This window comes from Amia ocellicauda, chromosome 4 (assembly GCF_036373705.1).
Source record: "Amia ocellicauda isolate fAmiCal2 chromosome 4, fAmiCal2.hap1, whole genome shotgun sequence".
NCBI classification, from domain to species: Eukaryota; Metazoa; Chordata; class Actinopteri; order Amiiformes; family Amiidae; genus Amia; species Amia ocellicauda.
Window position 1 is genome coordinate 42,128,901 of NC_089853.1, and position 21,888 is coordinate 42,150,788.

General features: G+C 38.8%; 1 protein-coding gene across 4 annotated transcripts in view; it reads right to left on the bottom strand.

The window, feature by feature from the left end:
* The window catches only part of rgs19 (regulator of G protein signaling 19), a 35,040-nt gene extending 14,072 nt beyond the window's left edge, over nt 1-20,968 (bottom strand). For 2 of the 4 annotated variants that reach the window (XM_066702328.1, XM_066702327.1), the window contains exon 1: nt 20,836-20,968. In XM_066702328.1, the coding sequence (XP_066558425.1) occupies nt 20,836-20,892 (57 nt within the window). In that variant the 5' untranslated portion in view covers nt 20,893-20,968. Of the gene's footprint in view, nt 1-9,804; nt 10,162-16,011; nt 16,127-20,835 lie in introns of those variants that run through there. The other 2 variants (XM_066702329.1, XM_066702330.1) reach the window with 2 other exon arrangements.
* Nucleotides 20,969-21,888: the final 920 nt, after the last annotated feature.

Below are 21,888 nucleotides of genomic sequence, written 5' to 3' on the forward strand. Positions count from 1 at the left end.
CCTCAGCCCTGTGTCTACGTGAGAACCCTGCGCTCCGCCCCCACTGCAATAAGGAAGTGATCTGTATCGGGGCATTCTGCAATAATGCAAAAGAGGAAGAGTATAGGTGCTGCTGATAATATTTTGCAACCATAGTTTCTCTAAATGTGCTGTTTTATGTCAAACGATATTCAGAGAGACCACGTTCTAAAGAGATGCATGCATTTCTCCCCTTTCACACCACACTAGCCTTTTTTTATCATTACTGGTTTAAAGGGCTTGAAATGTATCCTTGGATTATTATTTATTTTAATTTAATCAAATCTAATCTGCCACTATTCTTGGGTATGTTTAGCACGGGTTTGCTTGGGTGGGTTTCATTCAACACTAACAACTGTATAATGATGTTCGAAAACCATATTTTGTCAAACTTCCAAATATGGTTTTAAATGTATAAGTCTAAGGTGCTTTTGTGATGTGGGACACACCTGATGGCACAACACCAATTAGCAGTGTAGAATAATATTAAAAAGTTAGCAGATCTGGGGACACAACACGTGCCTTAATTACCCATAAGGAACCAAAATATTAATATATTTATATGTGTGATCCTTACATTATACATATGCCAAAATCGGTCCATTTTGGGTTTATTGGAATGGGGAGTATTTTAAATATATTTTAATCTGTAATCCATAAATTTATTTTCACATTAGGACTATCCCAGCTGCTACACATTTGCCTCACTAGACTGAAGGACTGCAGGGCAGGGCTGTGTGGTCCATACTTGTCACAATGTACACAGGCCTATGCGAGTGCATCATGCCGTTTATTACCAAGAACATTTGCAGACTTCCCAGGCCTTTCAAAAAACAGAGTATACTAAGAAGGAGCTAAAATAAGTGATTTTTCATGTGATTTTGCTGTAAGCAGTTAGCTGGAGCTCTGTCACCCACACCGCACAACAGACTCTCGTGACTTCACACTGCACAGAGCGAGCGAGAATGAAAATAAACTGTTACGATCTGCTTAAAATTTAACAAGGCAGTGGATGCCCCCAATCCCACACAGCAACAGCAGTATCCAGTCTCGCACATCCTCGGGCAACTGTGAAAGCTCAGGCAGCCGAGTGCAGGTCTGTGTGGAAGAGTGAAGGGCTTTGAAGGACTGTGGAGCCTCTGAATGATTCGGCTGACAAACATAGCACACATGACGCTGACATTGGGCGTGTATTAAACAGACAACAGCTTATACTGGAAACATTCTCCATCAGAGGGGACTGTAATGGACTTTCAACCCTGAGGACAGTATCTACATATCTGAAAGGGGTCTCTCCATAATCGTACCTATTTTTGTGTGCGTGTGCGTGTGTAATTTTGACGTCAGTTTCCAAACGCTTAGCTAAGGGCACCTGTAAAGACATAAATAAATGAATAACCCGTACATTCTCTGCCTAAAATTTCCCGCCTTGAAATTACCTCCACTTCCATACAGCAACACCACAATAAAAGTCTGACACCACAATCTGCCCAGACTCAGACTAAGGTGTTGCATTTAATTTATTTCCCATCGTGCGCAGCCCTGCTCTACTGTACCAGATTGTTCCTGTTCCACTGAGGTTATTTTTAATTTGCTCAAAAGCTGTAGCCATCCTCGTTTCCAATTACATTTGGACCAGCTGTCATGAATAGAAGGGCACTACGTTAATACTCTGTAATATGAATTACAATAGGAAAACTATGCCACAAATAAAAAAACAAAAGCATTTGTCAGCTGATATCCTGTTTCACTGATTTGAATGCTATTATAAGACAGAGAGTAATACAATAATGTGGGAAAACAATATTTTAGGTATACACTTTGTTGGAACTGCAGTGAAAGCCAACAACCTTCTATTTGTGGAGCTGCCGCTGTTTGAATCACTATGAAGGCACTCATTTTCAAGCTGATGCCATACTGGAAAGATCTTACTATTTTGTACAAATTTAAGGTCATTACCCTCTGTAATCTAGAATGTAATCTAGAGTTCTAGAATGTGTGGAACAATTATTCATCTTGAGGCACCAAACCACCATAGAAAACATCCCAGGACAACATTTCCTGTAGAAGCACATGGGTCTGCAATTATGAATTCAACTGGAAAATGAGCACATGACGCGGCAGGCTGCACTCTGATGGTTCTGCTCCGACAGCGCCTCCACATTTTCTTGGGGGAAAAAGCACTGAACTGATTAAAGGACATATCGACTATTTTCACATGGAGGGTTACATGCAATCCTTTACCCAGAATTGGTATGCTTAGTAGCAATGTCTGTTCAGTCATTACTGGTACAAGCAGGTGTATCGAGCTTCACAGATCTTTGGGGAGTCAGGACCAGAGTTGTGTTGCAAAGGACTGAAAAACCTGCCAAGATGAATGAACACAAGAGTCCTTTTCAAATGCTGACTGCGATGGTGGTTTCCACTTTCCATTTTAGTTTATATCACTGCATCTACATGTTCATGTTATTTCACTTCTTGTGTGCTATTCTGTATGCACTGAGTCACTCTATTATCGGTATTTGTTATGCTAACTGATACACGAAATAAGAAGAGGAAAACCCTTTGAGAAGATGGACCAAGCTGATTGGGAGGAAATATTGAAAGGAGGCAACGAACCTCCTTTTGCCTATTGCATCTGCAATGCTGGCATAGGCGACTTCCTCATGATGCTTCCTGTCATTGAGATTGAAGATATCTCTTTCACTAGTCTGTAAAAGGACTTACCATACTCACAATTATAAATACACTGCATCTAACAAAATACGAGTAGAAATCATGCAAAGGAAATACAATACAAAAGGAAACGAGATGGAAAGGACGTATCAGGAATATGCGGTCGGTCACGGCAAAGTGTTTCTTTTTAAAACTGAACTGCTCTGAGGTGGAATTGAGAAGATCATGCAGACTGACAAGGGCTCTACAGATAGATGTGCAGCAGATACCGAAAAATACCAAACCAAATCTAGATCAATACCAAAAATTAACAGCGTTATCTCGGCATACATATATATATATATATATATAAATATAAACATATATATGCGTGTGTGTGTGTGTGAGTGTGTGCATGTGTGAGAGAAAGAGAGATAATAGGAGCAGATGTGAAAGATAAAATTGTGGTGCAGTTATAATTTCCTGTTAAAATAAGGTTTCCTTTAGCTTTGTAGTGCTACACAGTAAAAAAAAATACATAAATAAATGTTCAGTAAAAACAATTTCTGAAAGTGAACATTGAAAATTAGTTTCAAATTGATACTGTACTTTGTCCATCAAAAATTAAAACATAATTTGCACTCAATTTGCAATTAATCAATGCAGCACATAAAACTGTAAAGCATCGTGCTCTGGATCTTATGTCTGATGGCTGCTCTGTCTCTTTGCACAGCACTGCTGAAACATTCAGGGTCTCTAAACATCCTGCACAAAAAAAAAAAAAAATTATTGTAAACGGAAATTGTTATTAACACTGGTAAATTAAACAAAAGCCCAGAGCCCACGAGCCTCCAATCCAGAGTCCCAAGCCCTGACCGCTGATCCAAACTACGGCCTTCAACGTACCTGCAACGAAAGATTTCTATCAAAGCTGCATCACAGCTGTGGATTCCAAGGGGTCTGAAATGCAGGTGTGCTCTATTTTTGGACTAAAACAATACCCACCCTTAGGATACACCCTTACGCAGTGCAGAGTCATCGAATGCAAATCCCAGTGACGCACTTACATGTGCGAGAGCTTCTCAACAACTAAAAGGCCCTCTCTGTTCCTTGGGCTGGTGTGTTCTCTGCAATACTGCTTTTATTCTAAGGCAAGCGGAGTGGAGTAGAGATTTAGGACCCTAATGCTCTCTCACAGTGAACTGATCTGAACAGAGCCTTTTGCCATTAGTCCAATGCATTTCTATACCATCGGATTTATTTTTAGCCTTTCACTAGGAATATAGGATGCACGTTGTGTTGTTCTGGACGGCTCTAAATACCGTTAGCCTGGCTCATCTGGTCCATTCTGGCAGGATTGATTTGTACGTTAACAGGAAAATCTAACTGACAATTTTCTAATACAAAACTATTTAGAAAAACACCTTGTTTAAGATGCATGGTTTAAAAATAGATCTACTATATAACTTGAACATTTGAATCATTTTATAGTACATGTGCTTCAGCTCTAAAGGAGTTTAAAGTTAGAGCTCATCATGCTTATAAGATTTCTAGTATCATATGTCATATCTAGTTTCATATTACAACACTATTATATTTTTGTGTTCTATGTAAATTATTTGAGAATATAGCTTGCCACACACCCATCATTGAATTTCAAGTGTCGCGTGCATCTAAATAATCAAATGTCATCAGACCTGGTCAAATTGGAAATCTGCGTCAGATTTAGTTTCTTGTGAGAAATTTCACGACTTGGCACTGACTTGGCACTGAAACAGAAACCTGACAGCTGCAAAATCAAATGCCAAGTACAGCTGGAAGTAATGGGTAAGTTTACCTCAAAATTGATCATTTGAGTAAAAGTGTCAACACCTAGATGAAGAATAAAGAATGAAGAATGTGAGAGAGCAGCTTTTAAAACTGAATCTAGAAGAGAAACGTGTGCAATTAAACTTAACGGGGTGGCAGACGGCAATAAAAGCATCCGACTAATTTAGAAACATGTATGGGTTTTGTCTGTTGAAAAGGTGGCAACCCAAATATATAGTTCCTTGCACAACAAAGCCAACCAGCAAACTGACAGACTGTCATCACTGACCACACTGGACAACCACCGTAACAAGGATATTAATTCCTTAGCTGGCTCTGATTAAAGAGCTGTGCTGTAAATCCCACTTCAGATCACTGTCACTATTTTCTAGGGAGTGATACCATCCCAGCTGGGATACTTTAATTTTTTAAGTCAAAAGAGGACAACATACCAATTTAAAAAACAAAGAAAAGTGACAGGTTACATACACCTGTTGTTGAGAATAAAATATAATAGTATTCATAAATGTGACATTGAACTTTACAATGGGTTTGCACGGATGGGAATTAGATACAACCCTTTAAAATGACGCATACTATATAATGCCAGAGCTAGGGAGGATGTTTACATTGAGACTCACCTGAGGCTTGAACAATCATCATGCAAAAGAAGCTGAGCAACTCTTATATAATTTTACCAAACTGTAGCTGAAAAAGCCCCCAATTATCAGGCATGACCAAACAGGTGATAACTGTTTTTTCTGCTACCTGTATTGAGACCTTAACTGAATAGCTCATTAATAAACCAAAAACAGTAATAATCAGCTCATCTAAAATCACCTAGTCTCTATAATCGCCCCTGTTTTCTATGCTACAGTACATACAGAAACATTGAGCACTTTCCCAACCTCTATCAACAGAGGAGTTAAAAAAAAAAAATCCCGTAGTTGTAAATATTATGATGTCGTTTTTCTCCACAAAACAGATTGGTACTTTAACACAGCCAAAGCAAATGCTATATCCCTTCGGCTTTCCAGAGTACAGCTGCTGGAGATAGGATTAATAAGGGGTCGCATTTAATCTTACAATTTTCAAATCCTGTTTTCAGGCTTTAAAAAGCATGACCTTTCCAAGTTAAATAACATTTCTCTCCCGTGTTATTTTTAGGAATCTGCAAATTGGCGGATTTTTAAAAGTCTATTTAAAATATGAACAGGCAGATTGCATTCATATCAAGGCAATTGGTGTTAATCTCCCTGATAAATGGGAGGACTTGTAGGCCTCTGGCATGAGAGCAATTAACTCAAGACCCAACATTGTGGACAGGATGAAAAAAAAAAAAGCCTTAAACTGATACAATATGGATCAATCCTATTTAATTGTAATTCATGTTGCAATAAATAAAATTTTCAACAGTGGTACTTTTAAAATACTTTTTAAAAATGTTATCTGCATAAATTCACTGCTTTGTCATCCTAAATTTAACATTGAAAGTATTTACCATCATGTTTATTACTTTTAGTTGGCTTTCTCTTACTGTTTCAAAGAGAAAAAGAATGAGGATCATTGGGCACATCTTGGGCACGAAACCTCTATCTGTGCGGATCTCTATTGTCCTCAGATTCTGTGAGCAGATCTATCACATAACTGGAAGAGTTGATGCACAGTAAAAACTAGTCAATGTTCAGGCTTGTTTGTCAACACTACATATATGAATAATACAGTATTCTTCCCCTACGAAGCTAAATTACATCTTATTAACACTGGTCAACGGATAACAATGCAGCTGGACCTTTACTCTTCTGTCCTTCAAAGTTATAATCAACTTTTTATCCCTTTATAAGTATGCAAATATGTTTCATACATATGGGATGCACAGCCCTTACTTTGACTCAGGATTGAGTTTCAAGACATTGCAAACGTTGATAAATGTTGCAACTGCCTAGCCTGGGGAAGAAAGGGAAGTACCAACAAATGTGAAAAGTCAGCTTTCTCTAAAAAGAAAAAAAAAAGACACCACCCTCAGACATCACAGTAGCTCCCCCATTCCTAAACATCTGAAAGACCACTTTTGGACAATCCGGAGATAAACCGATCATATTTCGTATCCGAGTTTGTGATTTAATTCTGGAGTGGTGCGTTTACTAGGTGTGTATCGGAGGAAAAGAAAACAACCATGTTTGTCAGGAAAGCAAAAAGGATGGTTCACTTTTCTCAAACATGAAAATAGGATTTTTATTGTTACGTTCTGTAGCCTCATTTACCAGAAGTAGTAAACCACTTCTTGCAGATGAAGTTCCGCTTTCACATCTCACTTTCTGCCAGTTTGGAGAATAAGAATCCTTTTCTTTGGTAGACATTTTCATAAGTAGATGGTGCTTAGCAATAAACGCATCTTTTGAAAGAATCTCAGGTTACATATACAGCATCAGGTTTCATTTCTACAGGCAGGTAATCACACATGACACTATTTTAGCAGAGTGTGAATTACAGATTTTACACAGCAAACACATCTCCGAAATGTTTCAATACAACATGGATTCCTACAGAGAACTATAAAAAACCATCACCGAATCATTTCAATAATGCCAATACAGAAGCCAAACGCTGAAATCATCAGATCTTCGTAGGACATCTCTCTGCTATGCAATGCCCTCAGAAGCTCGTGACTGGCTGTTCCTGTTGTACATTATCAATTGCGCATGCAGGTATATTTGCAGGGCTTCTCCATCATATTTGAGATTGAGACATGAGTGAATTAAGAAAATCTCATGCTTCATTACTTATGTACGACTCTGTTGCCCGGTTTATTTACAAATCCCATTTTGATTGGGCGTGCTCTGTTTGGTTTCTAAAGACAGCAATTTTGTGTAGTTTAAGTTTTTACATGCACAGATTTCCTAAAACACCACTCTTTCATTACTACTAGATTTTTTTGGATGACATACCAATGGTTTCAGTACAAATCAAGAACATGGTATGTACTCTCCTGTGAGAGGTAACGAAGATATGAAACTTCATGACACTCCTTTTGACCATGACGTTTGTGTATCAAAATACAATTCAGAGTTTGTTCTTTTATTGTTCAGATACGGTTAAAGTGGTTCCAAAAACTCACGTGGTGTGTGTGTTTGTGCGTGGTGGGCTCTGACTGCAGATGGATTAGATGCCAGCTTAAGCACTGTACAGTAGGCCTGTTCCCAACTATGGCTTTCAACTTTGGCCCCCACCAGATTGAGTAAAAAATAAATCTCTATCTGACAGCTGGTTCAAGGTTAGGTAATACAACGACTGCTGGTCACAAGAGATCCGATGATAGAGTACAGGAGGCCTCCAAAATAACACAGCACTGCAGGTCAACTGTTTGCAATCATGAGGGGCGCGGATGGGAACACTTTCTTCTGCACTCATTCCTCCCGGACTAATAGCTTGGCCTCCCCGAACAGGTTTTATTTTTTTTATCACATAGAGTCTCACAACGTGATGCCCCCACGTGCTTCCCTATAATCCCAAATCTATCCATTTACTATACCTCAAGCAGTTTCTTACAATGTTAATGAAGTTCATGTTTATCTAGCCTAATCTCGTTATTTTCATTTATATCGTGTAACAGGAATTTGTTCTTAAAGAGCTGCTCTTGTAAGGAGACACAAAATGAGTCAGGAGGGGAATATTCTGATGTGAAATGTTCTGATATTCTACAACCTCTCAGGATATAGTGTATTTTTGCATTTTGTATTGCGCTTATATTTTGTAAGTCTTCCTGGATAAGGGCGTCTGCTAATAAATAAATAATAATAATACTGCCACAGAAAATGGCCACATCCTGACAATGTCATTGCCATTGGACTACCAAATATGAATGCCATAGAATTCCTTTAAAAGGCAGTGTTCTTTTTTGTTCATTGGTTTTGTTTTGTTTTTGTTACGCACGGTACAATCTTGTTCATCAGTGCAAAAGTATACACAAGTATACACAAGTATATTTACATTCATTGGCAGAAACTCCTTCACACAAGGACTTTCTAAAAGTGAGGGACAGAAGAGACACAATCCACGTTCCTTACAATTCTGGAATGTTCAAAATTCACCAAACATCGACATGTGGTAGGCTGGAATTGGTCATTCATTTCTAAAGTAATGTCTGAGTGATATGCATTTATAACTATGCTTTATGGGCACAGCTGAGATTAAATCCAGGACTATCGCTTCAGCAGAACTGGAAATACGAAACCTGAAACTGCAGAAAGGACACAGGTAACACGCAGAAAACATACGTGCAAATAACATAACAGAAACACAGATTACTTTCACCACAACTTGGGTTTCTTTACATCACGTGCTGTATAGTTTGTATGTTAACTATATGTAGAAAACCATTGTCTGGGGTATAATTATATATTTATAGGTTTATAATAATAATAATAATAATAATAATAATAATAATAATAATAAAGGTCACACTTTACAATAATGGGCACCAACTTTTAGTGACTTCATGTATGAATACCACGGAAATAACACATGAATACCTTATGCGTTTCATCTGAGTTCTGCTGTTAATCACGTGTAACAAGGGTCAGGGATAGCGTTACAGACTGGGGGCTAAACCAAATCAAAACTTTGACCTACCCACCAATCGCAAGTACAAATCTGTACCGTATTGTGGTGTAATTTATTGTTTAAAGACACTATTTATAAATAGAAACAAAAACACAATAGGTTACACCCTTGTGATTTGCGTCAAAGTTTTGATTTGGTCTAGCCCTTGCTCTGGGGTCAGGGCTTTTACATGTGATCAGCATCAGATCTCAGTGGAAGTGCCCGAGGCATTCATATACTATACCTGTGAATTCATCAAGAATTGGTGCCCACCATTGTAAAGGGCTACCATAATAATTATAGTAATTATATAATTATGAGAATTATTGTATAATTTACTTTTTAATTGATTTTCTTTATAACCGAAGTGCCACGTTTTACCAGTCCAGAGCCGACGTTAGACTGAGACTTGGGATAGAAAATACAGTGGTAATGCTACTTGACTGAAGTCCAAATAGTCCTTGACCAAGTGCCCTTAAAAGTATTGTCCTTTTAAGGGCATTTAGAGACATTTAATACTTCTTGACACACAGACTTATTTTTGAGCTTATAATAACTATCTGCATTCTTCAGTTTGTGAAGCCCTTAAGGCGGCTGATTTGCAAAAGGCTTTTAACCTAATCACTGCTTACACACACACACACACGTATACACCAAAACTACCACAATGCAGCAGTGCAGAGAGGTGATCTTTATATTTATAACATTATCAAAACTCACCTCCCAGGGACTTGGAGGCTAAGAAGGTCAATTCCCTTTGGGTTCCAGGCTTTTATGTCTCCTCTGAAGTCCAGTCCAGTTTTGGACACAATTCAATCACTGTACCCTCAGCATTCCTGCAAAGCTCTGCACATCTCTGTACGTACACAACTATCTACTCAACCCACCACAGTGCCATCTTCACAGCGAACGGCTCCATCCAGACAACGATTAGAAAATAAGGGTGCAAGAGGGACAGCGGAAGTTGACATGTTTTGAAATAGATGTTGTAACTAACGATTTAAGCAAAAAACAGCTCATGCAAAATGAGTCAGCCCGGCCAAGTAAAAAAAAAAAAAAAAAAGATAGCAAAAATAAATAAAATATAAACATTACAAAATCCCCCTAGTTTTGAATTTGCACAATCCTGTTGATCGCAAAGAGATACTTAGTGAAGTTGTAAGTAAAACATAACCTTTTTGTATGAATCACAAGGGTATGTTGTAAGAAACTGCAAGAAACACCTCATAGAGCTGTCTGTGGCCGAGCCTCACCGCTGAAGCGCTGCTCAGAAACACAAACCAGCAGTCCACACAGGAGCACCATCCCCACTCGAAGTGCTTCAGCTCAAACACAACTACAGCTTTCAAATACAAACACACTGTACCCTAAGAGTATTACAATACTACTACTACAATTGCTACTACTAAGAAGGGCACGATCACAGTTTGTTTTCTTGTGTTTTACATTTACAAAAATGTATTCTGTGTTTTGTTTTTAAGAGAAGAGCATTTCACAAATTTCATGGGACGATTAACTTTAGCAGAACCAGAGAAATACACGCTCACAAAAGGAATTTTCCACTGTTTCATCTACTAAGGAGAACCATAGTTCATACCACATAAGGAGATGAAATTAATGATCGCTGATAAAGAGAGCTTATTAGCCCTTTAAAAAAATCTGACATTGGTAAATAATGACAATATTGATTTCATATGTGTATTCTTTGTGGACTTTATGACTAGAAAAACACATTGTTATATTTAAACCTTTACAACAAGACATTTAATTATTTTATTTAATTGGAGAGATGTTAACGGCAAGGATACAGATTTGGCAGATAATGCAATATGAATTGACAGCTACGTTACTGCTTTGCACCCAATTGTTACACTCTGTGTTACAAAAGGTGGCTTTGCATTGGTATAGCAAAATTATTTTAAAGGAATACAGCTGCAGTCTCATACATTTTAACATCTTGAAGCAACAGACTTCTTTATATAATTTCATTCATAAAGAGCGCAACTGAAAAGAAAACATCTCTTTCCAATTCTCTCTCTAATCTGGTTAATGACACTTTAATTAAATTGAACTTTAGTGTTTATAAAGTTCAAACGTGTCGGTTGCTGTGGGAGTTTATGTGACGGGGCTGACGAAATACTTACATGGAAATATTCATAATGTATATAATTAGAACAGTAAAAATAAAGAAGGAAATAGGAAAGCTTGGTATCATAAATTGGAGTTTCCTTGATTGTTGTACAACACAGAAGTTAAATGCTTGTACGGTTTAAAAAGTTGCACAGATCCTTTAATCTTGAACTTTTTTGTTTTGTTTTTTTTAATTAAACTGTAGGCCACGACGTGTGGGCCTTTAAGGGGAAGAAACATTCATTGTATAAAAATAAACTTTGCTCTGGATGAAAGTTCGACCCACATGTGTCAGAAGGACTGTTACGTGTCCGTTCTCTAGAACAAAAGCCGTTTTAAAAAACATACTCAAACCTTTCTGTTGCTACAGTGCGTTCTCAATTATTCTTACGTGAATGCTGGCCAGACAGAGCGAAAGAGAAATACATCTTCCAGGCGACCGACGCTGGGATTTGTTTTGGGGAGCACAGACAGTTTGATTTGAGAACAGCTCCCCCACTTGCCCCAACCCTCACCCCGTCTCCCCAGGGACCAGAGGAACTCTGAAAGAGGGGGAGGAGGACGCAACACACAAATCTGACAAAGAGGAAAATTGACAAGGGCTATATATAGCGTTCTAACATGTGAAAATAATTGAAATTGAATTTAGTTAGTGATGCAGTAGTACTAGGAAAAGGCAGAACTACTGTGAGCAGAATCCTTAAGGGGTGGGGGAGCGAAGGGATACGTAACAGTCTGATGCGAAAATAGAGGGAGAAAATTCGAAGTTCAACGTTTAATAGCATAAGAGATTCTGATAACTCTGCTGAATGTCTAGGTCCAAAAAACAAACAAACAAAAAATACAAAGAATAGCCTTACATATTTGTAACATTTCCTCTGATTTTGTAACTTACTTCCCTGTCCCGAACTAGAATAAACACAATACAGCCGAACAGATTGTATTTTGTACTCTTTTTTTTTAAATCCTTAGTTGTTTACCATACTGATGACATACATTTAGTTTGGCTGAAAAAAAAAAAAAAAAAAAAAAAGATAAAAAAATTCTTCCTCAATTTCCTAAAACGGACATTCAAATGTCTTAACCGCCTCACTGACGACAATCATTTAGAGTCTGTAAATGTGTGTGGACACATGGGTGTGAGTCGCCATTTTTTATTTTGTCATAGAATAGTGTTATTCACTCTAAAAGGAACAAACAGACAACATCTTTAAAAATACACTCTTAAAAAGAAACGCAGCTACCTGAAATGGGCAGTATAACAGGAAATTACAATATATTTTCATCACTGGTACTGGTAAGCAAAATACATAGTTTAACTCTTTTTAAACACACAGTAGAAATAAAGTTTTAAAACACAAAATTAAAAATAAACCCTTTTAATTTTGTTTCAGGGCATATGCAGGTAGGAGGTTTATCAAAATCTTGCCGATCTTGGAACAAAGACAATTCAGTTATTTCCATCCGGGCAGAGTGTTTGCTTATTGTTTCTCGTTTTCTTTTTTTTGTTCATTTCATAATTTGAGACAAGTCTGAAAAGCATGCTGTAAAGATAGCCAGCTGACAGGAACAGAACGGCTAGAGATGAAGTTACAACTCAAAAACACAACACGAGCCCTGAAAGCAAACTGGAGGGTGAGCTTGCTGAGCTGTATATCTGGTCTGGGAGATAACAGACATTCTTGTTTCTCTGTGGTTTTGTTACTCATCCTAAATCCGCACCAGTGTCACTACGAGCCACGTGATGACAAGTGAACTTCCAGGGAACAGAGAACACCCGTCTAATTTGTCTCTAAAGACTTACTCAGCCTTTGTGCACTGCCACTTCATTAAAGCCTTTCGTTTTGCAAGTCTTTATTATTTAGATGCTGCACAATATTACTGTTAATAGTCACCCAAAGACACGGCTTGTAAGGGTAGCCTTCCACGTATGTACATAGCCTCCAAAGGTTATAAAGAACACGTTTTTTCTGAAACCATACACAGCATTGGCAAAAGATGGGCAATGTTCTATACAAGGCCTAAAAAGTGTGTGTACATGATCAGGAAGTTTGTTTGCGGGAGTATAGCCCATTCCCTACTCAGGGTCTGGATGAAGGATATCCGTGGGAGTGAGCTTACTGGAAAGCTTCACAAGGAATCGAGGATATCCCACACGTGTTCACAGAGGCTGGTGCCAGGAAATGCCAGGCCTGATGTTGACAGAGGCCACCATATGGCCACAGCAGTCGCTCTGATTCTGGAGTGAAACCTCTGCTTGAGACGATGACATTGTCCCAGAGACACTTCTGCTTATGCTCATCTGCCAAATAAGCGCCGTATGTAATCCCCCACTTCACACCTCTCTGCTGTCCAAAGATGGAAGTAGACTCTGGGCAGCATGTGCAGGTATCGCAGTCTTGTTTTCAGACAAACTGTTAACCACACTCAAACATGTGCCAGTATGGTTCCATAGAAAGTGTTCTTTACACATTTGGACATTGTTTCCCGATGACAGGAGCACTCAAGACTTTTCATTTTTGTTTGTTTGGCTTATGAAAATAGGTGAAACATGGACAGGACAGGGTTAATCTGTTGGATCAGAGTAAGTAACTGATAACGACATGTAGAAAACCCATAAATGATAAAAATAGAAAGTGGGGTCCAATAAATCACTGGAATGCAATAAAAGGCAAAGAATTCAGCGACTTCCCACAGGACGTATTAGTCTAAATTCTTAACAACAATACAGCTACATTTATACATGTCTACACAGAAAAAAATATATAGATTGTACACTGCTACTACTAATTATAATAATAATTAGCCAAACGTGATACATCTGACAGATTATTCCCTACACACTGTTCAAATATTATTCCATATTTTAGTCCGTATACATATTTCCTTCATATTTTAATACATTTCACAATTGAAGAAGATATAGGACTGTCCCACTATCTCTACTGTAACCCAAAAATGAGGTCAGACAAGCATGTAGCATGACATCATAAATAGGGTGACCTTTGACATTAAACAGTGCCTTTTTGCCTGGCTAATAGATCAAGCAGATCTTAAATCTGTAAAACAAAAGTATGTTTTGTTTTTCAAAGGTAAGTTAAAACATGAGAGTGCTCTCTAGCTATACACAATAATGGGAGCCTGATGTGAATGAACACCCATCTTGTGGTTTAATTTATGTATCTGAATCAGAATGAGTCATTCAAATATTATTTTGTATTTGTATTTTATACATTCAAGCTAATTTACCACACAGCTATGTTTTCCTACAAACGACATTTGTTACACAACCTTACAAACAGTGAAAACCCACCCAGACCTAAATGAAAAACGGTTTCCCACCCACCAGCTGCAAATTAAAAACACAGTTCATGCCGGCAGCTTTGTAGGAGGTAGAAGGTAAAGTCCTCTGTCAGACAAAAAGCCACTACAGTGAACTAGACTTTAAACCTTAGATTGGTGGATTGGTGGGGGAAAGCAGTGATTTGGTCAAGGCTCTGGTGTTTAAAGACCGTTTTCTGTGAAATATCAATATTGAGATAAAAAGTATGAAAATGAAATGCCTAAAAGAAAGAAGAGTAAACACAGGTCCCTGGTGCACTTGAGAGGCCAAGTGGATATCTTTCTTTATTTACAGACACCCTTATCCACTGTACATTTATGGAACACAAACCTTCGCCTGCCCTCAGCAACAACATTTCATTGGAAACGGACTTTCAAAAAACAGCGAGAACAAGACATAAAACGCTTAAACCAAACCAGATCATCCCAAACACTGCAACTCATATCATGACAAAATTATTGTTCGCTTTAATTTCCACTGCCTTTGTTTGAAATGTGTATCATGCTCTAATTTGTTATTAAATGTCTGTTTAAGGTTTTAATATCACACACAAACATGCACTCACACACATACACATATAGGTTGGGAGATGAATGGAGCTATCACTTCTCTATACTTCGTGTTTAATTACAGAGCTTCACACACCCTTTCTATGAGTTTGTTCGGGGCATCCAAAAATACATCCAGAGCAATCTGGGGCTACACGATCCTAATAAGACAGCCAGTGCGCTCGCCCATGAGGAAGACACAGACAAGAAAGCATGTGATTCGAGAGAGCCCAAGGCATTACACGGTCAGGTCAGCTATGCATGCGAAAATAGCTGGAGTACAGACCCAACTGCTGCAGCACACAGAGTAGAGAGGAGGAGAGGAACAGAACTGTATTTAAAACTGCTACTGAAGGGAATGTCACAGTTAGGGAGGAAGGGAAGACCCAGCTGGGTTATGTATTATGTAGCAATACCTAAACTACCTTAATTATGAATGTACGTGTAATATGTGTATGAAATCATCTGCATAAGGGGGGGAATTATGCAGCCACTGCAAAAAAAAAAAAAAATTGAATGCATTAAAGATCAGCAGTGATACATGCATTGTAACAGTTTTAAGTGTACAACAATATAAAGAAAGGTAGTCTGGGGTATTTATACATTTTATATGTGTTTCCCCTGGTTTGGATTTACTGCTTTCCTTCCAGAGCAGACAGCTGATAAGATATCATATTTGTCTATGCATATAAACTGACCGTCTATATTACAAGACTGTCTTTCCAAATCGTATATTTCTTCCACAGAGCATCCTTTGTAAAACTGTATGGTCCCACATAATGAGCAATGTGTTTGTGTGTGTAGGGGGGGCATTCTCCATGTACAGAATAAAAGCAAACAATCAAACAAACATACATCAAACATGAATGCTGTTTTCTTTTGAAAGTATAAAACGTCGTACAGTACCAGAATGTCCATCATGGCTCGAGAACTCGCAATCTAATATTCTTACAATCCCTCAATGTTCGTAACAGCCTGGAAACATGCATGACATCTCCTCTCTGGAACTGGAGCTACTACCCTGCACACCACACGAACACAGAAAAAACAACACAAAATAAACTATATAGCACTCTGTATAAGTCTTACAACTGCGACAAGAAAATTACATTACTATCATAGCACCTACTATTATCAAGAATGACTACCATTTTATATAGCTAATTCATGCAGAGATTTTATTTACACTGGAAAATGAGATCTGGCCCCTAACAGCCAGTGAAGGGACTGGGAGCTCAGATTGAAAACAAAACCCGAAACCCGGAGACACGGGGGTGACCAGGAACAGAGCTAGGAAACTCCACATGACAAACACATCCTTATCAAATCTATTGTGCAAATTTGGGACAACCACCCATTTAATTTAGTGACGGGCTGAAGCAAAGACCCATGTTGGAACGGTGTAGGTGTTTTCAGTTCACAGGATGAAATTCTAAGATAATTAATTTCCTCCCAAAACTCAAAATAATTTGGTTTCCACCAGGTTAAACTAATACAACTAAAATTCACAAGCATGAAACCTGAAAGTGACCAAAAAGACACCAATTATTCACTTAATGCACCCGAAACTTATGAGGTACTATACATTTTCAAATATCAGAAAGCAACAATCCTTAACTTGGTTACTTTTTAATTCTTGCTAAATTAAACAAATTATTTTCAGAGGCCAAGTCTCTGCGGTTTCTTCTTTCAAACCTACTGCACACTTGACACTAACACAACTCTACTTTCACCTCTGTCAGTCATTCCCCATCGTAATTATCTATTGCAGAAAAGCCTGTTGCAGGAAGTGTGCATGGGGAGGAAAGCAGGATCACATGACGCTCCTAAGCATGTGCAATACCGTTATAGTTCCCCATCACATTTCCTGTCATGCTGGAAGAGTTAGCCACAGTTGCATGGCACATATCCGAAGCAGACATACAACAGAGGATCCTGTAGAACAAGGCACACACAACGTCTGGACTAAAGTGGCTTTCGGTCCACCTGAGTTCACATCTGGAACTGATTATTTGCCGAATTCAACCCATGTAACACCTTTCCTAGATCCAAAGATGTGGATAATTTGAAGTGACTATACCAGTTTCTGGACTAGGACTGTTCAGAACTAGACTGCACAACAACAAATGCAATTTAAAGCTACAGGGCACTCCTTCTTTTAAGTAAACCCCTATTTGACTAATAATGTTCTTAATCAGTCCTTTTCTGGTTAATTTCATATCTGTACCATATGTAAGTGAAGCACATGGGTAACTGCATATGATCTGATAAACAATCACATAAGGGACTGATTAAGCTCATTATTAATTAGGATTTACAGTAACTGAGGGCTGAAGAGTAGCTGAAATGCATTGTGGCTTTTCACCTCCGGACTGGGGCACAGACACAGTGAGGTAACTGGAAAGTGCAGATTACTAATACGACTCCTTTAAGAGGCATCATAGCGAAGAAGTGAAGTGAAGAGAGCCACACACAAAAGAGGAAATGGATGAGAAAAGAGGAAGAGTCCGTACCACGAAGGAAAATAAACAGAAGCCTAATGGTGGCAGAGGTGTTCTTAAGATGGAGGATATCGTAGTCAATATTAGTCATCTAGACCCAACACAATACGTAAAGCAGAATGCTCATTCAACCAGGAGTTCATAACATTCAATAGAAGCACTGATAGGCCTCTACTAACAAACGCTTTAAATACAAATTGACTTTTTACAAAGTTTTCATGAAATTATAGCTTTATGGTGCTTTAAGCACATTTGATTTTGGTGTGTGCGTTTTGTTTTTTCACTTTTGACAAAAAAGAAACACCTACGAATATGGAAATGTCAGCCGTTTCTTGTCTTTTTCTAAACACTACAGCCCAGGTGACATTATCAGCTACTGTATATCCTACACTTATGCTGAAGTATAAATGCTGCACTTTAAAGCTTGAAGCACATTTTGGTTTGCAGAAGGCAAGTATCTGAATGCCTGAATATGAATAAAGCATGTTTCCCCTAACAATTGCCTCTTTGGATATCTCCTGATTTAGTTTTTCAGCGTTCACATGCGTGCACAGGTTTTTTTTTTTTTAAGTAAAAAGAAATAAACAACTTCTTTGTCCCCCTCTTTTATATATGTTCAAGATTAAAAGTAAGGCATTTTCAGTAAAGATATTTTTAGGACACCCTGATGCCACATGTACATGAAGGCGCTTATTTAACTTGGATGTGTCCTTTTTGTAGGCTTCTGCAAACAATGGACTCCAAACAGAAGCTCAGACCATCCTGGATGCGAATGCTGTTCATTTACGGATATGTGCTGACAGGGTAAAGTAAAACTTAACAAAACTAACCTAGTTTTAGAAAATATGTTGGTACACAATGGAAACACAAAATACACCATGGATGGGATAAAGGTGGGCTTAAGAACAATGACATTTACAAAAGTGTTTAATTTAACAAATACACATTATACACAAATGTCCTCAATTCCTCTAGCTACCAAGTTGTTCATCTTGTAAAATCCTTTTTGTACTATATATATTATATGCCTATATCATTTTTCATATATGAATTAGCACCAAAGACGAAGCTGCATTAATCTCCTTGGCAGCATCACTGAAAACATATTGACAAATCTCTAACATGTTCACTGCATGATCCTGGCCTAAAGGAAACCACGCCAACCCTCAATAAATACCAGACACTGCCCATATTCCCAACCGCACCTGATGCCAAAGATCACGTGGAGTGATGCCTGTAGACCCTGAAAGATTTATACTGTTAACACCGATAGGCCATTTCAGTATTTAGGTTAGAAAACCAAATGTTTTTGGTGAAGGTGACAGCTGTTTTTTGTAGTATACGTGATGTGTGTAAGTGTGCATGTACAAAGTATGTCACTATTCCGATATAAAGGAACTAGACACCCCAATTACTCTGAAAAAGTAGAGTATTTTTGTATTCAAATCGCAGTAACACTAGCCTGTCTACATTTCATACTTTAGACTCATCCTTTCTTCCCATCAGTTTTAAGGCAGTGCAGCCAGATGTAACTACTGGACCACAATGCATGAGCTATACACTCCTGAAGCGCACAAAAGAAAAGTACAACCGGGATCAGCTTTGTGGGTTAGGTTGGACATGACCATTATCTTCTAGAAAGAGTGCTCTAACTCTTCATTCCAGCATCATCATGAAAACAGAGAAAACATGCCAACTTGCAGGCACTAACCTCACAATAGTTGTATCCCATTGCACACTACACAGAGGGGAGAGATTGTGGCTTAACTGTGATTAGTAGTAGAATGCATGCTAGTATTGCACTGCAGAGTGGGCGCCAGCAGGTTGTATACTTGTAGGTTTCATTGATAACAGCGTGTGAATCACACACACCTAGAAACAACATCTGCACCCCCAGGCGCATCAGGAGTTACTGAAAGATTGCATTACAAACTGAGAAAAACGAAACAGCGGCCGTGGACGCAAAGCGAGAGTGAAAAGAGGAAACGCACTCATTTGGAAAGCCCGCTCCCCGTGCCCCCCCCCGTCTGCCCCCTCGCGCCGCCGCTCAAAGCGCGCGCCCCGCACATTGGCACGCGCGAGCTCGCTCGAGCGCCGGGCCGCCACGCGCCGCCCGAAGCCCCGCCCCCCCGCCGGCGGGAGCGCGCCCAGCCCGAGCGCGCGCCCACGATTCATTCACCCGCGGGTCGCGCGCGGGCGCGGGCGCGCGCCTTACTACACAGCAACACAGACCATCCTTTGGACGGAAAGGCAGCAAAGCTCATAAAAACTACAGTTTTCTACAGTGCTTACGAACACGGCGCCGCTAACAACTGCACACACACGCTCATGGTAAAAGAAAAGATTTTGCACAGAGTATCACACATTGTGCATGATTTACAACAAAGTCTATTTTTCATAAAACTGATTATATATGACATCAACTAGAGTAATATACCCTATGATATGCATTTGTATTTCATAACTGACTTGCTATCTGTTGAATTTAGAGAAAACACGATGTGACCGCATCTACAGATACTATTATAATCAGGCTAATATATGTATCAATACATAATTGTGTCACTATTCTGATTTTACAGAATTACTCTGCTGTCTAATTTTCCGATATGGCAGCTGAGATGATGCACTGAAACATTAAAGCAATTTCCCCTCGAAAAACCGCCTATTATGAATACACCGCATCCGTGATGTGTCGGCTCGCTTTTCTTTAAAAAGAATATACAGAATCGAATCATTTCCCCACAATTTGATAACACTCTAAAAGCCATTTCTGCAATGAATGCAACATTTACAAAAGGCGTTATGGATACTTACCCTTACGTAAATCAACCATAGCCCCGTTTATGGCAACTATATGAAAAAGAAGACTTTGGAGGAAAAAAAAAACACTAATTGCACGAATACGCTATTCACACGATTTGCCACTAATAGAAATGGCAAATTTGCACAAAAAATAAACTGCATGCACACTGCACTGAGGAATATGCACTTTAGCAATGACAATCAGCGGTCTAATTCCAGGAAAGCCTCAGTACATGCATATGCATTATTGACCTAAACTGCACATGCAAAGGGAGCCTGTCAGTATGAGAATCATGGGGAATCGGGGTTTTGTAAAAGACAAGCTATTCTGGAGCAATCACGGACCTCTTCAAATCGGAGAAAAACAACACATCCACTCGCGTTTTACTACAAAAGCGATAGTCAACGACCCGATAATACTTACAATTTTAGCATTAAAATGATCTGGAGGGCTGTAGCCGTTTCGTTTTCTGAAGCACATCCGTTTCTTTTATTTTTTTCTTTTGCTCTAATGTTCCAGCTTCAGAATCGACACACTGACACAGGAGGCTGGCAGGGCTGCACTGCGCAGGCGCTCACTCAGACAGTTCGACTCGGGCTGCCTGGCCAGGACTTCCTTAGTAATTGTCATTTCTATTGGGACTGCTTTCTGCGCGCAACAACTTCAAAATTAGCAGCCACAAGTTGCACGGGCCGGCGCAGATATCAAGCATGCTCATTGTTGCAATTATTATTATTATTACCATCATCATCAGATTTTTGTTTGTGTGTTTAATGTTACGTTTTAGGCTAGCACTGTGCCATCACTCTATTGGCTAGTTGCATAGACATTGATGAGCACTAGTCTTAAAACTACTCTAGCTAAAATAACAGTCCGCAGGCAGTCCACCATGACTAGTGCTGATTTGAGGCTGCAAAACCAAAAAATTAGAAAATAGACACTTCTTTTTACCAGCTCTGTCACTACTATGGGCAGAGATTGGATTTGATGCATGGATTGGATGGAATGACTCATTAAAACAGGACCTGAACCGAAAACAAAGGTCCCTGGGCACCTGTGACATTGCCTGTGGCATGGTACACAACAGCAGGGCTCTGTCAATCCTGTGATATAGGCTAACAGCAGCTCTCTCTTCTGAGTAGAGTATATATACACCTATAAAAGGACAGTAATAGCAGGTCTGTATGGTATGATAAGTAGGCAATTCATTTGGTAATAAAACGTTAAACATTAACACATCTTTTGGAAGTAATGGAGGAAGAAGAAACATGTATTATTAGAAAACTATTTTTCATGTACCTATTAAATACATAAGACATCAACTAGCTATTTACATTTCACTACAGATAAACACACATGTAATGCTGTATTTTAGCCCATCTTCCAATAGAGAATTCCACTTCAGTGTAATGCAACGTTTTACAACTTACACTACTTGGGAACCACTATAGCCATATGTTTTAATTACACTCTTAA